The sequence below is a fragment of the Pezoporus flaviventris genome, unplaced genomic scaffold (genome assembly GCF_033815535.1).
Source record: "Pezoporus flaviventris isolate CSIRO_AGI_PZ_B2104156 unplaced genomic scaffold, CSIRO_AGI_Pfla_v1 ptg000016l, whole genome shotgun sequence".
Classification (NCBI taxonomy): Eukaryota; Metazoa; Chordata; class Aves; order Psittaciformes; family Psittacidae; genus Pezoporus; species Pezoporus flaviventris.
The window spans coordinates 908,212-932,370 of NW_026892564.1; the positions used below are offsets into that span (position 1 = coordinate 908,212).

The 24,159-nt window shown below is 35.9% G+C and overlaps 1 protein-coding gene across 4 annotated transcripts in view; it reads right to left on the reverse strand.

Moving 5' to 3' along the window:
- The window catches only part of CFAP54 (cilia and flagella associated protein 54), a 114,520-nt gene that overhangs the window by 63,338 nt on the left and 27,023 nt on the right, over positions 1-24,159 (reverse strand). For all 4 annotated transcript variants that reach the window (XM_061454558.1, XM_061454557.1, XM_061454555.1 and 1 more), the window contains 14 exons: positions 22,045-22,179; positions 21,211-21,361; positions 19,262-19,320; positions 17,315-17,443; positions 16,486-16,633; positions 15,715-15,792; positions 15,510-15,631; positions 13,591-13,764; positions 10,107-10,199; positions 7,539-7,724; positions 6,406-6,548; positions 3,818-3,965; positions 2,286-2,441; positions 569-691 (listed from right to left, as the gene is read on the reverse strand). In XM_061454558.1, the coding sequence (XP_061310542.1) occupies positions 569-691; positions 2,286-2,441; positions 3,818-3,965; positions 6,406-6,548; positions 7,539-7,724; positions 10,107-10,199; positions 13,591-13,764; positions 15,510-15,631; positions 15,715-15,792; positions 16,486-16,633; positions 17,315-17,443; positions 19,262-19,320; positions 21,211-21,361; positions 22,045-22,179 (1,845 nt within the window). The remainder of the gene's footprint in view (positions 1-568; positions 692-2,285; positions 2,442-3,817; positions 3,966-6,405; positions 6,549-7,538; positions 7,725-10,106; positions 10,200-13,590; positions 13,765-15,509; positions 15,632-15,714; positions 15,793-16,485; positions 16,634-17,314; positions 17,444-19,261; positions 19,321-21,210; positions 21,362-22,044; positions 22,180-24,159) is intronic.

The following is a 24,159-nucleotide window of genomic DNA, read 5'->3' on the forward strand; positions in this document are numbered from 1 at the left end:
AAAATCCTACCATTGCTGTGTTTCTCCTAATCTCACTAAACAGATTGGGTATCTGAATCGTAAATTTAATCTGCAGATATGTGTTACTGCTAAAAGTCAAGGTGTTTATGTACCTGCTGCATGTGGGACTGAATAATATAAAGTCTCTTGTATCTAATTAGCAAGTAAGACAGATATGGTATTCTGATTAGAACTACAAATATGGCCTATTTGGAGTAAATAAACTTGTAAATTTCTATATTACATATAGGCCTTATTAAAAATAGTAGTACCTTAAATGTAAAAATAACCAAATTATATAAAACTCAGATTTCATGTCGCAGACTAATAGTTACAGCCTATCTTCTGAACAAACGAAAGTTCTCAATTCTATTAAAAAGTCAAAATGTCATTCTATAAAATGCACTGAAAGATACTAACAAATATTTCTGTATTCTTACCATTTAAGAATACCACTTCTCTAAGATATCACTCTGTAGGCCAGTGTGCTATACTTTTTTTTCTTATTCTCTAAATGACACGAGCTGTACCTTAAATCAAGCTATAGGCACAACAACACACACCATACCTTTGCTGTATAAAACGAAGTACAAGCTATCATATGCTGCATACTTTCATAACATCCTGCCTGCGTCCTCTGCAAAGTAGCACTTGGAATTTCTTGAAGGACAGCCAAGCACTTAATGAGGATCTGCAAATACAAGGGTTAAAACGAAGTTTGGAGTCTGCAACACATTTACAAACTTGTATCTCTGTGTGATGCATTGTATTTGATGTCGAACTTCAAAAATACATAGAAATCTAACGGATAGGACAAAATGTTAGCTCTATGAAAGCCAATAATAAAAATTCCATTGAATTTAACAGTGTCAAGATTTCAACCACAGCCCATTGGAATAAATTACATGTTCACACGAAATCACAGATAATTTTATTTTTTTTTGCTGATTTAATTAATGTGAAATCAAAGAATGCTTAATTCAGTGAAATGACATCCTCCTAGTAGAGGACTGCCTAAAAATACATTGAGCTGGTCAGAATTTTAAATGAAAGAAAAGGTTTCCAGTATGTTCTAAAAATAGAAGATTTCTTTCCCCCATTTTTGTCTATCAGACATGAAAATAACACTTGACTAAATTATTCTTCCCTTTAAATAGGAAATCTGAAACATGAGCCATTTCCAGTGGCCAGCTGTGTCTTTAGCAGGTGATCTCAGACAACTTCTTAAGTGAGAGACTACCCCTGTATACAAATAGATCTATTGTTTTTTTCCTAAAAACTTCTCAGGGCCCTGAATGCCCCAATAGTAATTCCCTGAGCAGGCTCACTTCGGGCTTCTCTCACACCTTCTCCCCAGGGGCCCAGGAGCCCCAGCTAAGGTCAGGCACAATCCTTCTTTCCCTGCTTCAGCTGTGGTATAGTTGTGCTGGTCTTCAGTCCTGTCTCCCAGACAATGGATCTGTTGTAGCTTTGTCTCCAGTCTCTAGCTCCAACTCCTGAAGCTCCTGCTTTTTCCTCCTAGATGGACCATAGGCTAGCCCAGTAACTTCACTTGCTCTGAACTCTCACTGGATCCTCTTATCAACACCTTGTTCTGTCTGCCATGTTCAAATGCTGCTAATCTGTGCCCTTCCTGCACTGCAGTCATCTCATCCTACATCATAAGGCAAACATGCTCCTACTGCTGCTTCCTGAAAAACTACATAATTATAGGTGGAAATCTGCATATTTCTACTGTATCATTATTGAATCTAAAAACCCCCACATTTGCTGCTTCAGAAATGTTAGGATAGGATTCAGGTACTCTGTTTTCAAAAAGAAGTTGTTTGCTTCTAGAAAGGAGCACATGACTGAAAACTAAAGACTGCATTATCAAAATATTGAATAGCCTTCTTATTTAAGATAAAAACTGTATATGAAGCAGACATTCCAAAAAAAGCCATAAGCAAATGCTGCTTTTCTTTCCTCAAAATTGCCATCTGCGTATAGCATTCAAGTAGAAGTTATTTTAAAAATACCAACAAATCTTCCTGAAGAAAAAATTGGTATTCTGCAGCTACTTTAGCATATCTAAAAGCAGAATCTGTACACCTTACATGGAACACATGCCCATTGTGAACATATAAAATCATAAAAGGCTTTTCTTTCAGAAAGTGCTACTTTTCAGAAGCTACTAAGAACTCAAAGCCTAGATATTTAGCTCTCCCACTCCACTCTAAGTTTAATTTGAATCACTGTAACTGCAGGACTTGGATGCCAGGTGCTTTGCCTTAAAATGCTCTCACCTGAACTACTGGCACTGAAGAAATCTTGTGATAAATAATTGGAGCAAGGAGACCATAACATTGCACAACAGACTGTAGGGTGTAACTTGCATCATTCAACCAATTGCTAAGCTCAATTGCCACAGTCAATCTTTCACATTCTGCTAATCTAGCAACCTGTAGAAGAAAAACACATTTTGATTCAAATATAAATTATGTTGGTTTAAATCATTTGAGAGTGAAAGAAGACACATTATTGCAGTTTAAAAAGCAGTGTAAGGAGCAAGTAAGAAGAAAGTTTAAAAATGAATTTACATTGACACCTGCTAGAAGTATATGAAGAAAACCAACATTATACATGATTCTAAAGGAAATCACCTAATTGTGCCCTCTGAATTTGCCCATATAAACTACAAAGCCCAGTTAATAACCTCAACCTGTGTGGAGAGAAAATTTCACATACTAAACTCTCAGACTAGGTGAGGGAAGGATAAATACTCCCTCCTTTCCCTTCCAGCTATCTGCTGAAGTTCTTGCATGTGTTAGCAAACCCAGTAAAGTCACTGAGTAATCGCCTACTTGGATTTTTACAAGACAAGTATTTCAGCCAAGAAAGAGTGAAATAGGAATGTAAAACTACAGAAGCTTGACTATCCAAAGAAAAAATAAAGCTTTTCTGTCATTAACATGCCATTATCCTATAAGAAAGTCTGAAATAAGATAAAAGAAGCTTAGTATATTAAAATTAATATAAGCTAGAATGCCTACATTAATAAAATATATATGTATTAAATAGCAGAAATTTTTAAAATTAAAAATCCAAGATACATCTTAGGAGGACAAAAATAACAACTATTATAATTAATACTTAAATTGTAGTCTACCACCACTGAAGTGAAGGAAAATCCTTCCTCAGTTGGAAACAGTGGGCTTTGGATTAGACAATAACTCATTCAGAAACCATCTTCCCAGCAGGATACAAAATAACCAACAGCTACTCAAATTCTTTAGAAAGGAAGACCAGATAACTCACAGAAAATTAAGTATTCTGTAAACAGGACTCCTACATTGCAACATTTATACTGCAATGATGAAATAAAGCTGATCAAAAAGTAAAATCAAATCACAGAATTGTGGAATGGTTTGGGTTGGAAAGGACCTTAAGATCATCTAGTTCCAACCCCCTTGCCATGGGCAAGGACACCTCACACTAGACCATGTTGCCCAAGGCTCTGTCCAGCCTGGCCTTGAACTCTGCCAGGGATGGAGCATTCGCCATGTCTTTGGGCAACCCATTCCAGTGCCTCACCACCCTCACAGTAAAGAACTTCTTCCTTATGTCTGTCTTGAACTTCTCTTGTGTAAGTTTGAACCCATTACCCCTTGTTCCAACACTGCAGTCCCTGATGAAGACTCCCTTTCTGGCATCCCTATAGGCCCCCTTCAAATACTTAGAAGGCTGCTATGAGGTCTCCACACAGCCTTCTCTTCTCCAGGCTGAACAGCCCCAACTTTCTCAGCCTGTCCAGCATGTTATTTTAAGACACACATACTTGTTCCTTATAAAGTATCTCATGGGAACAGATGGAATCACAGAAGAGTGCTCGTTCCATGACACTAATGTCACAAACAACAAGTATACTCCTCAGAAAGAGTTTCAAGGTAATAAGAGAATTCTGAGATAGAGCTTCAAAACGTAACCTACAAAATAAAAAAGCAAAAGAATGGTAAAAGCATGTTAATGATGATTCAGATATCACATGCCTGAAACTGGACAAAAAGCCTTACTGTTGCTACTTCTGGAAATAAGATTTATATATAAACCTGAAAAAAATGCTTAACATTTCTAATATAAATAAAAGGGATAAAGACTCCTTTTCAAACTTTTTGTCCACCTTCTACAATCCTAAGACAGCTTTTCCTTAGTTGTTTCTTCTAATTTCAAAGTAAGTAAAACTTAGTTTGAAAACTTGCGGTGCTACAGCTTATTTAATTGTCTCCTTACATACAGCCTTTTTCTGTACCCCAACAATGATGCAAGCAATTGTGAAGACCATTACTAAGTATTAGTAACAGACTCCTTTCCATCACTGGTTTCCTGTATTACAAGTCTCAAAACAATCTGTTTTCTTCTGCATGCTTTTTTGTTGTTAGTGAGTTTTCTTTCTTGTTTGGTTTTCCTTCCCTAGGGATAGGGAGGCATTGCATTTTTTTTAAATATTGTAACAGGAAAAGTCCTATAATTTTAAAGCATAAGAAACAAGTTCCTCCTTCTCATCGGCTGCATTTCCTAAAAGAGACTGAAACTCAAAAAAAAAAAAAAAAAGATATGAAATAGACACATTCACATAACTTGACATTACCAAGACATCAACAGGCCTTCCGGCTGAAAACAAGAGGTTTTCTTTCCTTCCAGCTCCCTCTACTGTCTCTTTAAGTCCTATGCACTTTCAAACTAGCCTATCTAATTTCTCGGTATCGATCAGTAAAACTGAAACTGCCTCATTTCAGGTCTGATACCGCAGCTTTGAGAATCTTCCATAAAAGTTATTAAAAAAAAAAATGCCTCTTGAGCTGTATGTGCTTAAAAAAAAAAAAAGAACTGCTTAGGAAAAAAGATTAAGAAAACACAAGTGGGAAAAAAAACCAAGCACAGTGACCACACTTGCATTCCTGCTTTCCTGCCTAGGCCAGGGGTAGATTTAAAACATCCACATACTCACGAAATAGGATTCTCTAGTGATTATCTGCCTGCATCAATGCAAGCCACAGGCTTCCTGTAAGTCCCAAATGTTCTTATGGCATCTAACACCAAGACCCCTGGTAAATTTATATGCCTAGTATCAGATGCATAGTGGCACTTGAAGAACAGAGAGGATACACACTAGTGGCCTGGCTGAGCCCCAGATAACAAGTATGCTTAGACACATTACTTTCTCCTGTAGCAGGATTCAAGGCACACACAAGCCTACATAACCTGCTTGTGTCCAAACAGCATTACCATGAGAAAACGGTGGGCTCTGAGGCAACTATATCAAAACAATATAGAGTAGATGCTAGCTACATTACATGTCTCAGAATAGCTGATTACCAATTATTCTATCTGTAAAGTGGAAATGAAAGTATATTGAAAAAGCTTTTAGAAAATCCCCATAATATCTATTTCTTGAAATAGTTATATTATTTCTTCTTTAATTCTTGAAATATTCAAGAACTATTAATACACATGCAAGAAGATTCCTGCTTGTCACTATGGTTGCAAGACTATTCCAATCTGTTAAACTGAAATGAAGATGATGAAAAACTTGCTCATCCCTCTTCAACAAACTTGCCAAAACTTTCCTAAGGAAAGGATTAATCTAAAAAGAATTCCACACAAGTGAAGGTGATGATTTGTGTTCAGTTATGTTGGATGTTAACTCATTATCAAATTATAAGCAGTTGACTAACATTTACAATAATTTATTATTACAGTATTTCATGTCTACTATTTTATACAATTGTCTTTCTTTTATCAGGGAATTAATTAAGTTTTGATTTATTTTTGCATTTGGATCTACTGAATTTCAGTAAATGCAACCACAAAATTCCTAGCTGGGATTTGTCATAACAAAAAACCTATAATATTATGGTTGAACATTTGAAATTTATTTACAAATGGATTAATCTGAAATACCTCTTCCAAAGTACTCCAGCATATTCAAAGATTATTAACAGATTTAAATAGCCATTCAAAAACAAAATTACCAAGTTATTTATGTATTTTTGGTGGTGTTCTGGACAAAATTTTCAGAGTTTGTGAATTTTACTGCCCCCTTAGTTGGCAAGTCAAGAACCCAATGCATATAACATATTTCACATATGAAAATGAATCATACAGAATTAATAGCCACTTCATAAATATTCCAAACTATCTTCAGAAAAATATCACCATCAAAAATTAGGTGTATAAATAACATCAGTCCATAAATAACAGAAATTCTCTGCTAATTAAAAAACACCAGATTTTTAAAACACATTTCACACCCTTTTTTTTTCCAGACTGTTTTTCATATTGCAAGTCTGAACAAAATTTCACAGCCTGGTACTCGTTAAAATAAAACGTGCATACCTATAATTAACTATTTTCTAAATTTGTTACCTGTTTTCAGCTATAGTCAAATTACTACTTGCAGAAATAACAGCTGCATTGGCAGGCAGTGGAGAAGAATGTGAAACAAAATAATTCCACATTGGTGAAAATGCCTCCCTGGCTAATGTGTAGTTGCCCGTCTGATAGGCTACCTACAAAAAAAATTTAAAAGAGAAAACCAAACAAGTTTCCATGTTCATCAAATAACCAAGCCAAATATGATTATAGTATAAAAAAAGTGTTTTAAACCAACAACTTGTAAATTTACATTTCTCAAAGAATATTCTGACATATTTGAATAAAACACATGTAGTAGCAATCTGATTCTACCAATATTAGTTTGCCTTCAGAATTAGCATCAGGGAAGGCAAAGGAGTTTCTTGACTGCTAACCAAAGATGTAACAGCCCTGTGTGGAATACTTTATAGGTATTGTGCTGCATTTTTTGAAAACGTATTATTTCATTTACGTTCATTTGACTTTTGCTAATACTGCAGAATGCCCTGCTGCTCTGTATAATGGGATGTAAACGGAGCTGCCCAAGTAGGCAAAAGCTTGCGTGGATGTCTCCTCCTTTGGAAAATTTTAGGAAATCTTCTAACTATTCCCCACGATCTGATCTATAGAGGTAGACAATTTCATTTTTCCCCATGCTACAATCTGGTTTAAATCTTTTTCATTAAGAATAGTGAAAAATAAGATAAAGGTCTGACAGAGCCTTTGTGGTCTTCCACAGGACAGTACAAAAATGATTTCAATAAGAAAACGACTGGATCTGCTACCTGGTAAGTTCAATCACATTTTTCATCCCATACTGTAATGACTAATAAGATGATTACTAGCATTTTGTCTCAATCACAAAAATTAAAAAATAAATTATAAAAATGAAGAAAGAAGTTAAATGCAGACCAAAAAACAGGAACAGGGATAAGAAAACTAGCTGAGAGATATCTTTCTCCTTAAGTTAAGAAGAGAGTCACTCAAATATACCATTTGTTACATTAAAACTGTGATTTGTGCCTATCAAGCTTTTGTCAAGAAAGGCTTGAGTTTTTATCAGAAGGATTTTTAAATCTACCAGTGAAAACAAGTAATTAAATCATATTAAAGTATATGTTTATTATCAAAGACTCTAATCCTACCTGAGTTAGATAGGCTCGAACAGTAGTAACAGAAAGAGGTTGATAGGCAAGGATTGGCTTAGTCATTTCCCCAATAGCATCACCAATAAGTTTTCCATCAGAAGAATATGCTGCAACTGCAAATATGTATTTCTCATTGGGTTCTAAGCCTTGTATTTCCAAGAGGCTTTTCCCATCAGCTGGTATCTACCAATAAAAATATTTTATGGTTACATACACTGTGCATATCAAAAACAAATTGCAAATTCTAAACTTTTATTGTTAAATATATTATTTAATGGTCATGAATACAATCAAAGTACAACATGCATTAACAGACATATCATGTTTCCATGTCATATTAGGTTCTTGAAGACAATGAGAAAATAATCAAATGACAGGAAAAAAACTATTGGTTTTCTCTGGAATGCAGTTGACTATACAGAGCACATAACCTAAGAGAACAGTTAAGTACCAGGACCTGGAATTTCTCTAAGACATGTTTGTCCATTTGCACATGCATAACACAAGTGTGCATGCTTGCAGTCATTCAGCTGGAAACATTCTAGCCCTGACCTGTCCTTCTACAGAAAGAACATACAGCTCTCCTTCACACACACCACATGCGTTAGCTATGGGCAGAGGATGTCTCAGGTCCTCTCAGCATCATTAACATAACTCTAGAGTTTGTAAAAGAAGCAACGTATTTTCATGATCTTCTCCTCATTTTTCCTTCAAATAATTCTCTAGCTGCATTTTGACTTCACAGCTCACTCTTGACAGGCTTTTCCACCTTCCCCTGCATAACCAGGACAACTTAATTTAAAGGAAACTTTCAGTCTTGAAACAAGAAAACTGACACAGTGACTGAAGCATAACCTAAGAAACAAGATCATTGTAATGTAGCATCAACACAGTGCTCTTACTCAAATACTGTCTGGTCTTCATAAGCAGACCTCTGAACAACAGAAATCCCTTCAATTGCTGGGGATGAACCAGAAGATCAGAAATTAGTGTAAGACAGTCTGAGGTGTCCTTTTAGAGAAAGCTTTTTTCATGTTGATAGGTTGACAGATCATCCTACCACCAAGAATTCTAAACCTTTTTCATAGAGCAGGCAGACAGAAACTTTGTCTTCATATCAGTATTTTGCAAAAGCATATCCCATATCCTAAAGCAACCAGAAATTCCATTACTAAGGCATATGAATAACCGCAGATCTGCACAATTCTCATGCCTGCCAGAGCTAGGACAGTCAGTGGCTTGGATGGATTGCAGCAAGTTCACAGTATGAACAGCTAGCAGTGAGGTGTAAGTCTCCAATAAAACACTTAATCCACCTGGAGCAGGAAAGTATATTGAAACTAGCTCACTGAACATCTCAGGAAGCTTGATTCTCTGGATTTGATAACAATATAAAGAATAACATCAAAGCCTCTATTGCCAGTAGCTACACATACCTCTTCTTATAAACCTTCTTTCTGGGGGAGGAAATGGGGGAACAGGCACAAAGGGAAAGATTTCCACTCCATCACCAAAGAAAAGTCTATCAGTGTCAGTATAAAGCTTGCTCATAAAACCAGGAAAGCTTGAAACATTGAGTAAAAGAGGTTGAGGTCATTATTCTGGTCACAGTGCAAAACAGAGACCTGCCCTGAAAAGAGGAGAACTCTTCATGAAGAAGATTTCCAGATATGAAAATGATCACTCAGGTCTGAGATTATGGTAAAACTTTACTGAAGAGGATGTGCTAAAGCTTAAAGCTAAAGCTTAAAGCTCCTTTCTTAAAACCCAAATTGCAGCATATTTGGATGGATTGTGGTCATTTTCACCAAAGGAAGAAAACTACACTAATGAAAACAAACCAACCAACCAAACACACAAAACATAAACAATACAAAACCCACAAATTCAGAAAATAAAACATCAAATTGTAATAGAGAAATAATATAAAAGAGTATTCAGACAGTCACATGATCAGTCATAAGTAATCAAAGATGTGAGTGATCATTTGTCATACTGTATGTTCACAGCATGAAAGGGAAAGAGCATGAATTTAGAACTCAATCATGTCTGAACAGGAAGATTATTGAAGGAGTTAGATTACCATGTTGTCAGAATTAAGGAAAGTAAGGTCTTGTTAAGAAGAAATAGCTGATAGAAATTACACAATTAAGAAAAATATAAAATTTTATATCTGCTTAGAATTTCTGCCTTTTTTTAAAATCCCTGGAAAGTACTGTCTGAGGCACACTTTATAAATACGTCACATAATTTGTTTTCCTTTTATAATTCTTAGACATTGCTCAAATAACAGAGTTACAACACAAGGGATAGAGACTTGTCTAACATGAAACTTTTGAATAATTTAATTAGCCATTCAAAAAAAAGGTTCCTAGAACTTTTGGGGCGTTTTGGTATGCCTTCAGCCTAGCAAAATTTCAGTTGGTTAAAACAAAGATCAAAAAGTTTGTCAAAGGCTTAGCCAGTTACTTGATTAAAAAAAGATGCCAGAAGTATACATTGAGAAAGTTGGGGTTTTTTTGAAGGGAGAGAGAATGACCTAGAGGAGTTTTACCTCTGTCTTACCTGTTCTCCTGCATTTTGAAGTTTATCATTATTTAACCTTACTTTCACATTACTTCCTCCTGCTACAGAGCCAAAAATACTGTACCACGAAACCTTTGAAGAAAATGAGAACAAAATGAGTTGATACATAATAGTATTTCCGACTTTTGCTTATGTACAATGTACTAATTTTGTGGAAATGGCCTCTGAAAAAAATCCCAAACTTAGGTAGAAAAACATACAGCCTAACTGCATTATAAACATTAATTAATTGATTTAGCTGGACAACTGGATGTACCACAATGCCAATTAAAGCAGATGATTCTCCATTATGCTATCTCCTAACTTGAGCTACCCTATACTTCAAACCTATCCCAAAGCATAGACTCTACAGGTCATCCTGTAGATTTAAACTCATCTAGGTTCATTATTTGATCCTTGCAATCAGGACATCAGGATCTGATTCAGCAAATGACATGAGGACATATCCCTAAAAGCAGGCAACAGAAATGCAGATATTATGTAATGCAGTAATATTTCCTAAACAAACCATGGTTTTAGTTCGTATTGAAATCAGTGGTTCTTTTAATGCCACTGAGCTTCTGATACTCTCATTGGGCATATCATCTACACTTTCAATATCTTTAACCAAGGAAGAATGTGATCATGCAGTCCTGGATCACTGCTCAGTCATGTCCAGTAAGATCAAACATGAAAAGTAATTTTTATTTCATCTCTGCAGAATTGGGAAGATGAATTTCAGTAAATTACACATATTACACTTGTGTTAAACTTCTGCTAAAAAATGTACTAACTATTTTACTTTCAGTAGACAGTTAAACAGACCTGAGGTTTGGCAGATTAAGTCATTTTTCAACACATAAAAATTCTGTACAGCTATAATATTTTTCTTGTAATACACGTTTTTTCTTGCAGTGAATCCTGACTTTTTCAGAAGGAGGTATTGAAATAGATTATTTTCAGCAAATGAGCAATTTAAAGATGAGAAAATTTTAGCAACTTTGACTTCCATTACAAGAACTATGTCTGTCCAATTAAATCCTAAGTATCCATTTATCCTAAGCAGCTAATTAAATCCTAAGTACCCGGTTAGTAAATTCTGAGAGAAAATTGCAAGACTAATAATAGCATTGCGCTATCTAGTGGCCAAATATGTTACATTAGCTCAACTGTACTGAATGAAATGAAACAGATGAACTATTGTTCTTTAAAGAATTTATTGTTTTAAAATTTAATGTTCATTAGGAATAAAAATTAAGAACTTTTACCCAATTAATTTATTTTGCATTTCCTAATCAAACTGCAATAAAACTGCAAGTTATAAAAGCACTGTTCACAGAAACATTCTTACCACATTTAATACAATTTGAGTTTCTACTGGGTTTAAGCACATTATTTTGAAGAAGCTTGCAAAATCACCATGAAATCCACCTGCAGGGTGGCAATAAGTGGACCACTGCAGTGGACTATCCTGGGACCTGCCCTGTTTAATATCTTTAGCAAAGACCTGAGGAAAAAAAAATGAGCACACACTCGCCAGGTTTGAAGATGATGCCAAATTGAGGGCAGGATTGCTATTCAGGGGGATCTAGAATGTCCAGAGGAATGGGCCAACAGGAACCTCATGAATTTTAACAAAGGCAAATACAAAGTCTTGCACCTGGGAAGGAAGAATCCCTTGCAAGGACACAGGCTGGTAGGCTGGAGAGCAGCACAAAAGGATGTGGGAGTCATGTTAGACATCAAGCTGAACGTGAGCCAGTGGTGTGTCTGGCAGCAAAGCAGCTTCAAAGTATCTTGTACTGTATTAACAGGCATACAGTTAGGAGATTGAGGAATGTGATTATTCCCCTCTGCTCTGAACTTATTAAATTACATCTAGATACCATGGTCAGTTTCCCTCCTGCTCCCCATCATTATAAGAAATGTTGAACTAGAGAGATTATAGCAGAGGACCACCAAGATGGTTGGGAGCTGGAGCACTAGCCCTGCAAGAAGAGGCTGAGGGAGCTGGGCTGGAGAAGAGGTAGGGGAACCTAGCCTTGAATGCCTGCAAGCAAGTGATGAAGAAGATGTAGCCAGGCTTTTCACAGTAGCACGTGGTAGAAGGATGAAAAACAGCAGATGTAAATCAAAGCAAGAGAGATTCCAACTCTGCATAAGGAAAAAAGTTTGGCCTGTTGGAGCAGGTTGCCTAGAGAAGCTGTTCAGACTCCATCCTTGAAGGTTTTCAGGACTGACTGGATAAAGCCCTGAGCAGCACATTCTAATTTCACAGATGGCACAAAATTAATGGGATATAGAAACCTTTAGAATTTTAAGTAATGTTAATTTTGATTGCTTTGTAACAGTAGCAATGGAAAATTACTGAGGTGCATGATACACAAAAAAAAAAAAAAAAGAATATAGCTAGAGAACATACTGAGAATTCTTGTACAAGATAAACCATTGTAGTTGACGTAGTTTTAGGCCCTATGACCTTAGTACAAAATGAGTGTAAGAAAAACAGGCTAGAAGAACAGGATGCAATGATAAGGAGTACCTGGGAATGGCAGGTGTCCAGGATGGGCTGCAGCTAAGCTAACTGATAAGTAGAAGGACAGGAGGATTATTATGTCTGTGGTGTTAACAAACCAATTAAGCTGGTATAAGCATCTACTGCGTGTGCTTCAAAGGCTGCCAGAAGTGATGAAGATTGTTGGAAAAAGTAAATGACCCTCAGAGACCACCACCACAATTTTGTACGCATGCGAGGAACTTTCTGGAAAAATTATGTAATCCATACGTAGCCTCATGACTATGTATGTATGCCCAGGGACTATATAAGGACAGCTTGTGTAGCAATACGGGGATACATGTTAGGAGGAGCTATCCCCCGTGTCTCCCAGTGCCACAATAAAGAATACCTGCTTGTCAACTTGAAAACTTTGCTGGTGAGTTTGTTCCTGGAGTTACCTCTGAATCACAGCCAACCCTACTTTGAGCAGAAGGTTGGATTAGAGACTTCTCCTAAAATACCTTATGACTTGAGTAGTTCCATGATTCTGTATGTTTAACAGAAAGTAGGTTTTTCTACTTGAACTATGGCACTTCAGCACTTCATTAACAGAGTCTTTAGTGTGGTAACTTCTTGCATCACATGATGCAACATCCTTGTATTGCTTCAGAGGGTAACTAGGAGTATGCCAGCCTCTAAATGAGAGAATGAGCTTTCAACAAGTAGAATAAATATTATATGACAGAAGCATCAAGGAACATGAAGCATGAGACGAAGAAAGTGTCATGCAAATGTGAAGATCAAAGCAGTGAGTCACAATTGACTCACAGAGGTCAAAAAAAAAGAGCATACTTAATTAAGTCAGAATAAAATAATCTGTTCAAGAACAACAGATAAGAGTGTAATGAGATAGTGCTGTTGAAACAACTTTTGCTTGCTTGCGTATTGTTTAGTTATTTCTTACACACTCATAATGAAAAACATTACCTGAATATCTGAAGAGAACGGGGCTGGTTTAAATGTCATGCAGCGATGTGATCTAGAAAGTAATAGAGGAGGAGGAGGAGTCCTGTTTTTTTTCTTGCTGCTCATAGCTTCTTTGAGACTGTGATACAATGCACTTTGTTCGGCTTCAACTTGCTCAATGAAAGTTAGTGCTTCCTATGATTTAAATTAAAACAAAAGAGAAAGCTATTGAACCACAACAATCCAACAGATTTAACACATACAAATGATATTCAAAATGATCTTACAAAAATTCACTGCTATGTAGAAAACTTATGGATTTTCATATCATCTTACATCCTAAATTAGGATTAATGGTATTTTGTGTAAGCCTTACATAGGCAGATTAATTTCAAGATGCATAAGTCTGAAAGATAAACAGGTCATTCAGTTTATTCAGGACAGTCCTATAAACTTGGTCTGTTCTCATACATTTACAAGGCTATATGAACAACCATATCAGCCTAGATCACAGATTGAATAAACCTTGTATGTCATGTCTAAAAATGACCAAAAACTAGCCATAGATTTATAATGAAACAGGGAGCTGAGGCTTAATAAAGTCTTAATTACACTACATAGCTAATCATTTGCACAGGCCCTCACTTCACCCCAATTCCTTCCCCTCCCACTGCTTTAGGTTAGGGCTGTATCCACCCGAGTGGGAAATGTTCAAGGAAAGACACTAGATAAAGAGCAAGACATGGAGCGACTTTCCCTCACATAACCACTCAACTTCTAAAATTGGCAACTGGAAACTTCATTGCTTCCTTAAAAGGTGTACAGTAGAAAAGACCAGAAGATACAAGTAATTCTATACAGACTTCTTGGATGTTCTACAATAAAAAAGGCAAAACTCTCAACACAGAAGCATGAAAATAAAGGCATGGATTTGCTCTTTATGAAATGAGCACTGTTCAGCTCAAGGAGGATAATTATTTGTCCTGGGTTCAGCAGTAGCAGTCATTTTTCTCCTTCTTAGTAGCTGGTGCAGTGCTGTGTTTTTGCCTGAGAACAATGCTGATAACAGCAATGTTTTTAGTTGTTGCTAAGTCATGTTTACTCTGACCAAGGACTTTCTGAGTCGCATGCTCTGCCACGGAGGAGGAGAAGCTGGGAGGAAGCAGAGACAGGACACCTGACCCCAGCTAGCCAAAGAGGTATTCCATACCACAGCATGTCATGCCTAGTATATAAACTGAGGGCAGTTACCTGGAAGGGCTAGATCCCTGCTTGGGTAGGGCTGGGTATCAGTCAGCAGGTGGTGAGCGGTTGTATTCGCTTCCCTTGTTATTCCCCTTATCATAATTATTATTATTGGTGGTAGCAGCAGTGGTTTTGTGTTATACCTTAGTTACTGGACTGTTCTTCTTTCAGCCCATGGGAGTTGCATTCTTTCAATTCTCCTCCCCATCCCTCTGGGAGCCAGGGGAGGAAAGGAGGGAGTGAGCGAGAGGCCGCATGGTTCTGGGCAGCCGGCTAGGCTTAAACCATGACATTATTTGAGCATATAATTAAAATATGCTGAAAAATAGGATGTTGAAGGTTGCAATAGGAAGAAGAAAAACTGCATGACATTTTGGCAAGGCATAGGTTCATAACTGCAAAGTCCAGGTGATTAGGTGTAGAACGAAGATCAGATCTTCTTTCAGATTTTCTGCAATCTTCATGTGTGCACAAAATTTTTGGGATGTGCTCTTTCATTGTTTTAAGTCACTTCATTCTGTCATCATAACGCAACTTCTCAGGGAAAATTTGACAATAGAAGTTGCAAAACACCTGATGTCCCTCAAGTTCCTTCCATTTGTCTTATTTTTTAAGGAGTATTCCAAGTCTTAATTGCACAAAACATGAAAAACTGTGATAAAGAATTTTTACCATAAGTTGTTTTTTTTTTTTACCTCTAGTAGCTGCCTTTGGGAAGAACTGGTTAACTCTTTAGGGAACTTCTGTACAGCCTTTTGCATCAAAAAGATTGCTCTGGACAGCTTATTCTTTTTTATTTTTTCCATTAAAAATTCCTCTGTAAGAAGGATATTTTAAGAGATTTATAAAACAGCAGCAATAATTTACTGTACTTCTAGAATCTTAATTAATAAGCCTTACCTGTTAAATAATGTAAATCTTTAATATCCTTCACACAAAACTTGCTAGACTTATGATTTCCATCATTCTTTTGGGCATCTATGTGGGAAGGAAATCCTAAGTTATTTATAGTTCTCTTGAGAAAATTTGAGTGAGAGGGGTTAATGTGTAATTTTGTAGTAAACCTCTGCTCCATCTCATGTTCTTTTCTTTGTTTCAAGCAGAATTTCTTGGACTGATTGTACCACTAGTTACACTAACACCACAGGAAAAGAGGGATCTTGTGTTTGATCACAGGGAGCAATGCACATGGAAGCTCTGTAGTGTCAAATACTAGCTAGAAACATAGGAATGGAGACCAAGTAGAGTTGGTTTGGTCTTTTTGGTCTGCTGACTGGGAAGAGATAAGGACAACTTCACAGGAGTAGAAATTCAAATTAAAATATTCAAGCCATTCTCCACAGAGAAAATTAGCATTACAGAAAAAAAGAAAATCTGCAGTGCATCCCCCAGTTCTCCAATACTGGCACTGTAATAGTTAATATTATAACAGAAAAACAACAAACTGTCTAGGAACCAAATTCAGTCATTGTTAGCAAAGTTTAACTCGCATTGATTGAGCAGAGGTTAGAGGCTAGTATCGTGGTAAATCTAGATTCTGCAAATTCAGTATATTATTTCTGTGCTCCCAACATCAGCTCCTCTACAGAAAGAAGATACTCCTTTATTTCTTAGTATTACAAAATATATTAACTAAGGACTCTAATCAAGCTATGAAAATAATTTACGTACCTTGTGTCATTTTAAGAAGTTTCACAGCTACTCGATGTTGAGCCTGAATGAGCTCCAAGTGTAAATCCATTGCAAAAGTATCACCTGTTCCCATGTTATTATTAGCACATCCCAAAATAGAATTCAAATTCTGATCATTTGAGTCCACCTGATAAATAAGAGAGGCAATTAAGCAAACAGAAACTTTTCTTACTTAACTTACTATATTGATATTGACATTCATATTATTATTTCAGTAAATTGACAAAATGCTGAAATTTGTCATATCTGTGTAATACGCAGTCATTCCAGAAAGCATGGAAGGAGAATGACCAGAGAAAGCATGAATTGTGGACAAAGAAAATTTGACAAAACCTGAGAATCAGTAGGAAACGGGATTAATAATCAATGTGAAACTGCAGAAAAATTTGGTTTATTGTGTTACCATTCTACAAAAAATAAAGATCATGTTGGTGTAGAGTGATATTTAGAAAATCTGAACAACCTTCAACAGCAAAAATTAATTTTAATAAAATTGCAACCAATAAACATGAAAGAGGTTTCTGGTTTTATTTTATTAGATAAAGCTACAAATTATAATTATTTCCAAAAGAAAATGGCAACGAAACCCTAATAGAGTTTATAGTTTATTGCTGAAAGAGAAAAATGCTATTTCTGCTACACATAGATTTATTTTTTTTCAATTCTTTTCTCACATGGGGCAGAAAGATGACGTACATTTGATAATGCAAAGTTCCTAAGTATGACAAAAATACAAGTTTTGTCTCATCAAAATCCAATATATTATTTATAGATCTCATTGCAGTGTAATTTTTTGCAGACTTTTTACCTTTGTACAGCAGTTGTCAAATATCGACTTCCCATCTGGTAGAAGGGTCATTAAGTGAGATGTGTTCATTCCATCAATTGCTTTTTCAAGAATTTCATAAGCAATTTGTAATTGTTCTGTAGAACTTTTCTGATGTGAAAACACACAGAAACATATTTTATTTGATAGTAGCATTGAAAGTTATAATGTGGACTATCAAAAGTAAAGTGCTATTATTTTTAACTGTTGCAGTTTAAATTCTGTCAAGTAATCTTTCCATAAGCACCGCTCCCCATGCTTTCATATACCAGTATCAGTGTTTTAAACTTCAATTATTTTAATTAATTTAGAATTGATTTTCCTTTGTCTCTCAAAAACAATTTACTAACTCAAAGAGTCAGCTTATAGAAGAATGAAGCTGAACTTACAAGAATTGAGTTGACAAACACTGTTTTTCACAAGCAGTTTTTCAGTGTTCAATTAGATGCTGTTAAGAAAAACTAGGTTTTTATAAAACAATACATTTAAGTAGAATGTTGCTGAATTAAAAATTCTACATGTGTGTAAACATTAAGACAGGGTGTCCTGCCTTCATCTGTAACAGTTATTATTCTCCCTCCCAATAGCTGGTGCAGTGCTGTGCTTCGGCTTGAGTCTGAGAACAATGCTGGTAACACATCACTGTTATAGTTGTTGCTCAATAATTCTTACTCCGATCAAGGACTTTTGAGTCTGATGCTTTGCCGGTGAGGAGGGGCATGAGAAGCCAGGAGGAAGCAGAAACAGGACACCGGATCCAAACTAGCCAAAGGGGTATTCCATACCACAGCCTGTCATGCCCAGTATATAAACTGGGGGGAGTTACAGGGAAAGGATTGATCACTGCCTGGGTCAAGCTGGGTATCGGTCAGTGCGTGGTTAGCAATTGTATTGTGCATCACTTGTGTTCTCTGAGTGGTTTTTTTTTGGTTGTTATTATTGTTTTCTATTATTATCAGTATTGTTATTGTTGGTATTATTTCTATTACCATTAGGATTAAAGTTTACAGGGTTGTCGTGGTTTAAACCCTAGCCAGACAGCTTGTTCACTCACTCCCAGTGAGTGGTGCCAGGCTGAGAGCAATCGAGGCCCCCCCCCCACCCCTCCCCACCAGGGCTCTCCCCTTCCCCGCTCCCGGAGGAACGGGGAGGAGGATCGAAAGAGTGCAACTCCTACAGGTTGAGACAAGAACAGTCCAGCAACCAATGTACAACACAAATCACCACCGCTACTACCAACAACAACAGTGATAAAAGAAAATAACAAGGGAAGGGAATACAGTACCACCGGCCAAGAAACGAGTCCCACCCAGAAGCCCGTGTCCTTCAGGGTAACTCCCAGTTACCCCCCACCCCGGGCATGACGTGCTGTGGTATGGAATACCTCTTTGGCTAGCCTGGGTCAGGCACCCCGTCTCTGCTTCCTCACGGCTTCCCCTCCTCCCTGGCAGAGCATGAGCCTCACAAAGTCCTTGGTCAGGGTAAACATCACGTAGCAACTGAGAACATCAGTATCACCAGCACTGTTCCCAGGCTGGAAGTCAAAACACAGCACTGCACCAGCTACCACGAAGGAGAAACATGACTGCTACTGCTGAACCCAGGACAAGGGTCTTTAAAAAAATGTACAATTAAACCATTTAAAGCTTATACTATACATGGGTATAAAAAAAGTGTACAGTAGAAATCAGCATGATGATGCTGGAAACAAAAAGTTTCAAAGTAAACTTTTTCCATATCACAGATTATTAAAAAAGATTACAGGAAAATTTTCAGATTTTATTTCATTTGGAAAAAAAAGAATCTGTTTTTTTCCTCTGCACTGGCATGATGGTGTGAAACTCAGCTGTATAAAACTAAATACAGAGCAGAAATAAGTTCTTATGCTATTCAGAAACATTGTATTAATATAAATAAATTAGACATTACCATCAGTATTTCAGGCATATCACAGGTTTCATCTTGCAAGACAGAGGCATTTCTTTTTCCTTATTTATAGGAAGAAAAATCAAAAAGTGAAAATGAAATATATTCAGACAATATTAGTACCATTTAATTAGCACTACTACTGGTTTTAGAGTTTAGCAATAATTCTGTTCTTCAGTACTTGACTAAGAGAGATAATGATATTGTTTCATGAAGAGCTTTTCAGAGTTTAAACATGATAGCTACGTATGTACGATTATACTAATTCAGTATGTGGTTATCCAATATTGTCGTATTTTTAAATGTACCCTATATTTCACAGTAATATTATATCCAAGCCAATGAAACTTGGACTCATTTTGTAGTTCCTCACATTGTTGTAGCATTCATACTAACTTTCCATTTTTAAATCAATTCAAATCTATTGTTATCTATTTCATAGTGGTTTCAATGCTAATTTAACTTATGTGAGAATTTCAAAATATATGAGGTAATATTCTTCTGAGATATACTATTTCAATTTAATAGTCCTTGAAAAGGTATTATCATCCTTTTAACATTCATTTTGGTTGTTTAAATTATTTTTTATTATAAGGAGTGCATCCAGAATTGTGTTTTCCTTTCCAAAACAAGAGGGAGCAGCCCAAACAGAGGAAGCAGTTTCTTTGTTCTTGGTTACAGCCCACTAGCCTGTCAAAATTTTATTTCTTTGCTGAAATAAACTTGATTTTTGCCCTCTCAGACGGACAACCAATTCTTGTACTCCTTGTGCCACTTTTGCCTGTTTATTTCTGCTTGTTCATTGTCTCTTTCTCATAAATAAGAAAATTTCTATTTAGTCAGTATTCGTTCATTTGGGGGTTGGAACTAGATGATCTTAACATCCTTTCCAACCCTAACTATCCTATGATTCTGTGATTCGGTAAAAAGACTCTTCTCAGCATGAATAGGTGCTTGATTGGCTATTTATCACCCTGTTTTGACCAGTGGCTCCTATCTATTCAGCCTTTTTTCCTCCAAAAAGACATATTTACCCTGAATTTAATTAATAATTTAATTGCAGTGATACTACACTGAGGATTCATCCAATCTCCATCAGAACTGAATGGTTTTCATAACATCACAGAAAACAATACCTACTCTACCTTTTTAAAGAATAGTAACATGCTAATATTTTCTTACTTTCAAACAAACAAAAGGCATTTTCATCCTCTTCTGTTTCCAGATACACTCTAAAAGGGTCCTTAAAATCTACTTTCTAGTTACCATAAAACTTTTATGAGAGATATTACTCATATTTCATCTATATCTACATCAACATAGAACTTTTATATGTCTAAATATTCAGATTTTACAATATTCATCAGCTTTTGGAAGGAAATTTGTTTAATGTGATTGTGATTGCATTAAATTGTAATAATGGCAGCCAAGTTAAATTTCAAGGACAATTGAATTCCTATACAAAAATCAAGACTGGTGAGGATAAGTGATGCAAATTAATGACCCAATAAAAGCAAAGCTTTAGTATGATCTCAATAGTTCCCTCTTCTGTTTAGCCTACCACCAGTCAGTCAGCACTTGAATGCTCCAAATGACCCAAAGCGCATACTGCCTTCTACCCAGCCAACTTTTAAAGAACACATGAGTGATCTAAGGCTACTCTGAAGGGACTAAGAGACATATAGAAAACCTGAGGAGGTTGAGTTCATAAGAGACGTAATTCAAAATGGGGTTACTTCAGTAGAAGTGGAAATGCAAGAGAATAAGGCATAAAGCCTTTGAAAACCAGGGTTTCTTTTAGCTCTGATTATGGATGAAATTGCGTATACAAAAAAATTATTATATCATCTCAACAATTTCTTTACAATAACTTTTGAATATGTGCATTTGTCAAAGTTCCAATCTTGAAAGTCATTCTTGAGAGACAACAAAATTTTTATTGAAAGCTTTACCTGGTTTTGTCTTAGATTTACTTGCAGAATCAGCTATGTTTTCCAATATTGCGGTTAGATGTAAGGTTACCTCTGCAAGCATAACAACATTACTGTTTGCTATGCTGCTCTTTTGAATTACTTCATTTATTATCCAGAGTATATGAACCCACTAAAAATAGGGGAAACAAAATTAAAAAAAAAGCAAGACAGAGTTAAAACAAATTTTTGGAAAACATTTATATATTACAGAGGTAGATAGGGTTCTGCATTCATTCAAAGTTGTTTAAAAAGATTTACAAACATGACCATAACTAGTTTCTTCGATTTGGCTTCTTTTTTTTGAATGCCACCAGACTAAAATGCTGAGTTTATACTGCTCCAAAGAACATCCTCTCAGTCTCGGGAAAAGTTCAAGTAAGGCTGCGGCTCTATCCAGTGCGCCACACACTATACCCCATCTCCCTTCTCCTTGGCTGTAAGGTATTTTCACTTTGTTCAACCAGTCTAGTGTACTTTCTCGAAATATACTGGTATTTTCACCACAACACAACAAATGCTTCTTAGATCATGCCTGAATGCTTTCTCTATTTTAGCTTCTTTCCACCATGGTCCACTGACAGAGAATGGGTGACCTTACTGGGAAAAGGCTAAGAGGTGTTTTGATACTGGCATATGGAAACACAGTGTGTTCAAAGTGTACATGCAATTTATATTTCCAGTAAAGAAGATTTACTGCATTTTACCATGAGAAAATGTATTTAGACTGGATACCAACATTTTATCTTCACTTTACTATAACAGAATAGATTATACTATTTACTATAACAGAAATAGATTATAATAAAAGAGTACTTGGTAAGCTTTGTATTTGTAGATGTATTTCAAGTAGTCATTTCCACTCATCTGGATTTGCTCAAGTCCTGCTTTACACTTCTGCCACAAAAACATTATTACATGAACAAGTATTTCTTCATCAGGTTGGATATTCTGGAAAGAAAAAAACAGTGTAACTGTAGAAAGATGTACATAAACACTGTCAAAACAGTACATAACAGTTTCAAAGTGTTTCAAAGTAAATAAACTATTGTCATATTAAACTTTCCTATTAGGGTGACAACATTTTGAGAGTTTAAGTAATATTTTTTAAGAAGTAATTTCTGGTAGACCACCCAAGCTTTTCTTCTCCCAACAATACAAGTGGGTTTAGAAGTGAATAATTTTAACTATTTTTTTTATTAAAAGTAACATAGACAAGAAACACAGTGAGATGAAAATTACATGGAAGAGACAAGCAAATTAACTGTGAAATGTTATAATAGTCAGTACATTCTGGGGAAACTAAGTAATATAATTTAACAGGTTCGTTCTTTTTATCATAGTATTTCTTTTATTACAGTATTTAAATATTTGGAGAAGAAGATCTAAATTAGGAGGTTTCATTTTGCACATACAGAGTACTTCCATGACTGGTTGGTGCATCTCCAACAAAGGAGCAGTGATGAAAAACTTAAAAATCTAGAGAAAAGGTTGGAGTGCAATATGTTACAATGGAAAAATGTTAAAACACATCTGTACCTTGTGAAGAGAATATTTAACAAAGTCAAAACTCTATTCAATTAACCTGACAACACATTTTAAAAGGCAATAGTGTCCTTCTACACTTTGTTGGAGATCAAGGGAGATCAAGGATCAGTGCACATTTTAACACCATTAATATCAGAGTTGGACTAGCATCTCAGGTGGAATGAAACTCAAGCCTGCTATATCCTCACTAATGTGCGTATAAGATTTCAGCAATATTGTTATTGAGAAGTGGGGGAGAAAAAGACTGAAGAAAAAGTAAATCAAGATGGCTTTTGCCACTCATTTGGTGGCAGCAAGCTGTTAATTCCCTCAGCTATATCATCTAACTTCACCATCAGTGAATTCTCTGTTAATCAGGGGAGAATTTCTCTTTCTTTCCTGGGCAGATTAGGTAGCAAGGTGATTTGTGAAAAAGTGTAGGTGAATTAGGAGAGTTTAAATCCAGGTAACCTGCCACCATGATACAGTGGTCATGTAAAACTAATGAGAAATCAGTCTATCTAAAGGTATAACTACCTCACAGGCAAGATATTTTGACTAAAAATAATATCCTACAGCTAAAAATCTATGTGCCCCAATTATACACTGGAGCAATATTCAAATTACGTAAAAAAATTTTTGCAGTTAAGGCAGACAACATGTTAGCAGAATAGGCTTTTTTCTAAGGAAAAAAATGCAACAGTTTTTTGGGTCACAAAGTAATTTTATGTAAATGCTAGAGGAGACATTGTGCTATATTTTTTTTTCCCTTACAGTAGCAATTAAGGAAAATCTCAGTTTGAACAAGTAAGCTAAAAGTGGTTACTCTGGGAATAAACCATCAGATATATAATGGGATTATTCCTTAGCGGACACTTCGGCACAGAAAGTCCCACTCTCTACGGTTTGGTTGTTGCTACTGCTTGTTTGTTTGTTTGCAGTGAGAATTTACCTTAAATTGCTGGCATACTGCTCTGGAAAAAATTATCATTCCTCAGGGTAAGTGCTCCCATTTCTACAAATATTGCAGAAGTGTTTTCAACAGATGAGTATATTTGCCCTCCTAAATCTAATATATTTTAAAAAATTTAATCTCTGCTTGATTAGCTGAAATGTGCAATTAGCCCTATGGTCTGCCAAAGAGATTTAATCTCTCTTAAGCATTTTTAAAGTAGCCTGATTACATATCACTGATTTAAAAAAAAAAAAAAAAATTGAAACTACTATTTTAAAACAAAAGCAAAACCACAAATTGATTGAATTTCATAAGGTGGGGGTTTTTTTCATTTTTCATATTCTTGCAATTTGTTAACCATGCATCTGGTTCCTTTGGTCTTTGATTATGTGCATCCATTAGAGATTAAGTGATTCATTGAGAAGAAATGTCTCTAATTCTGTTATTAC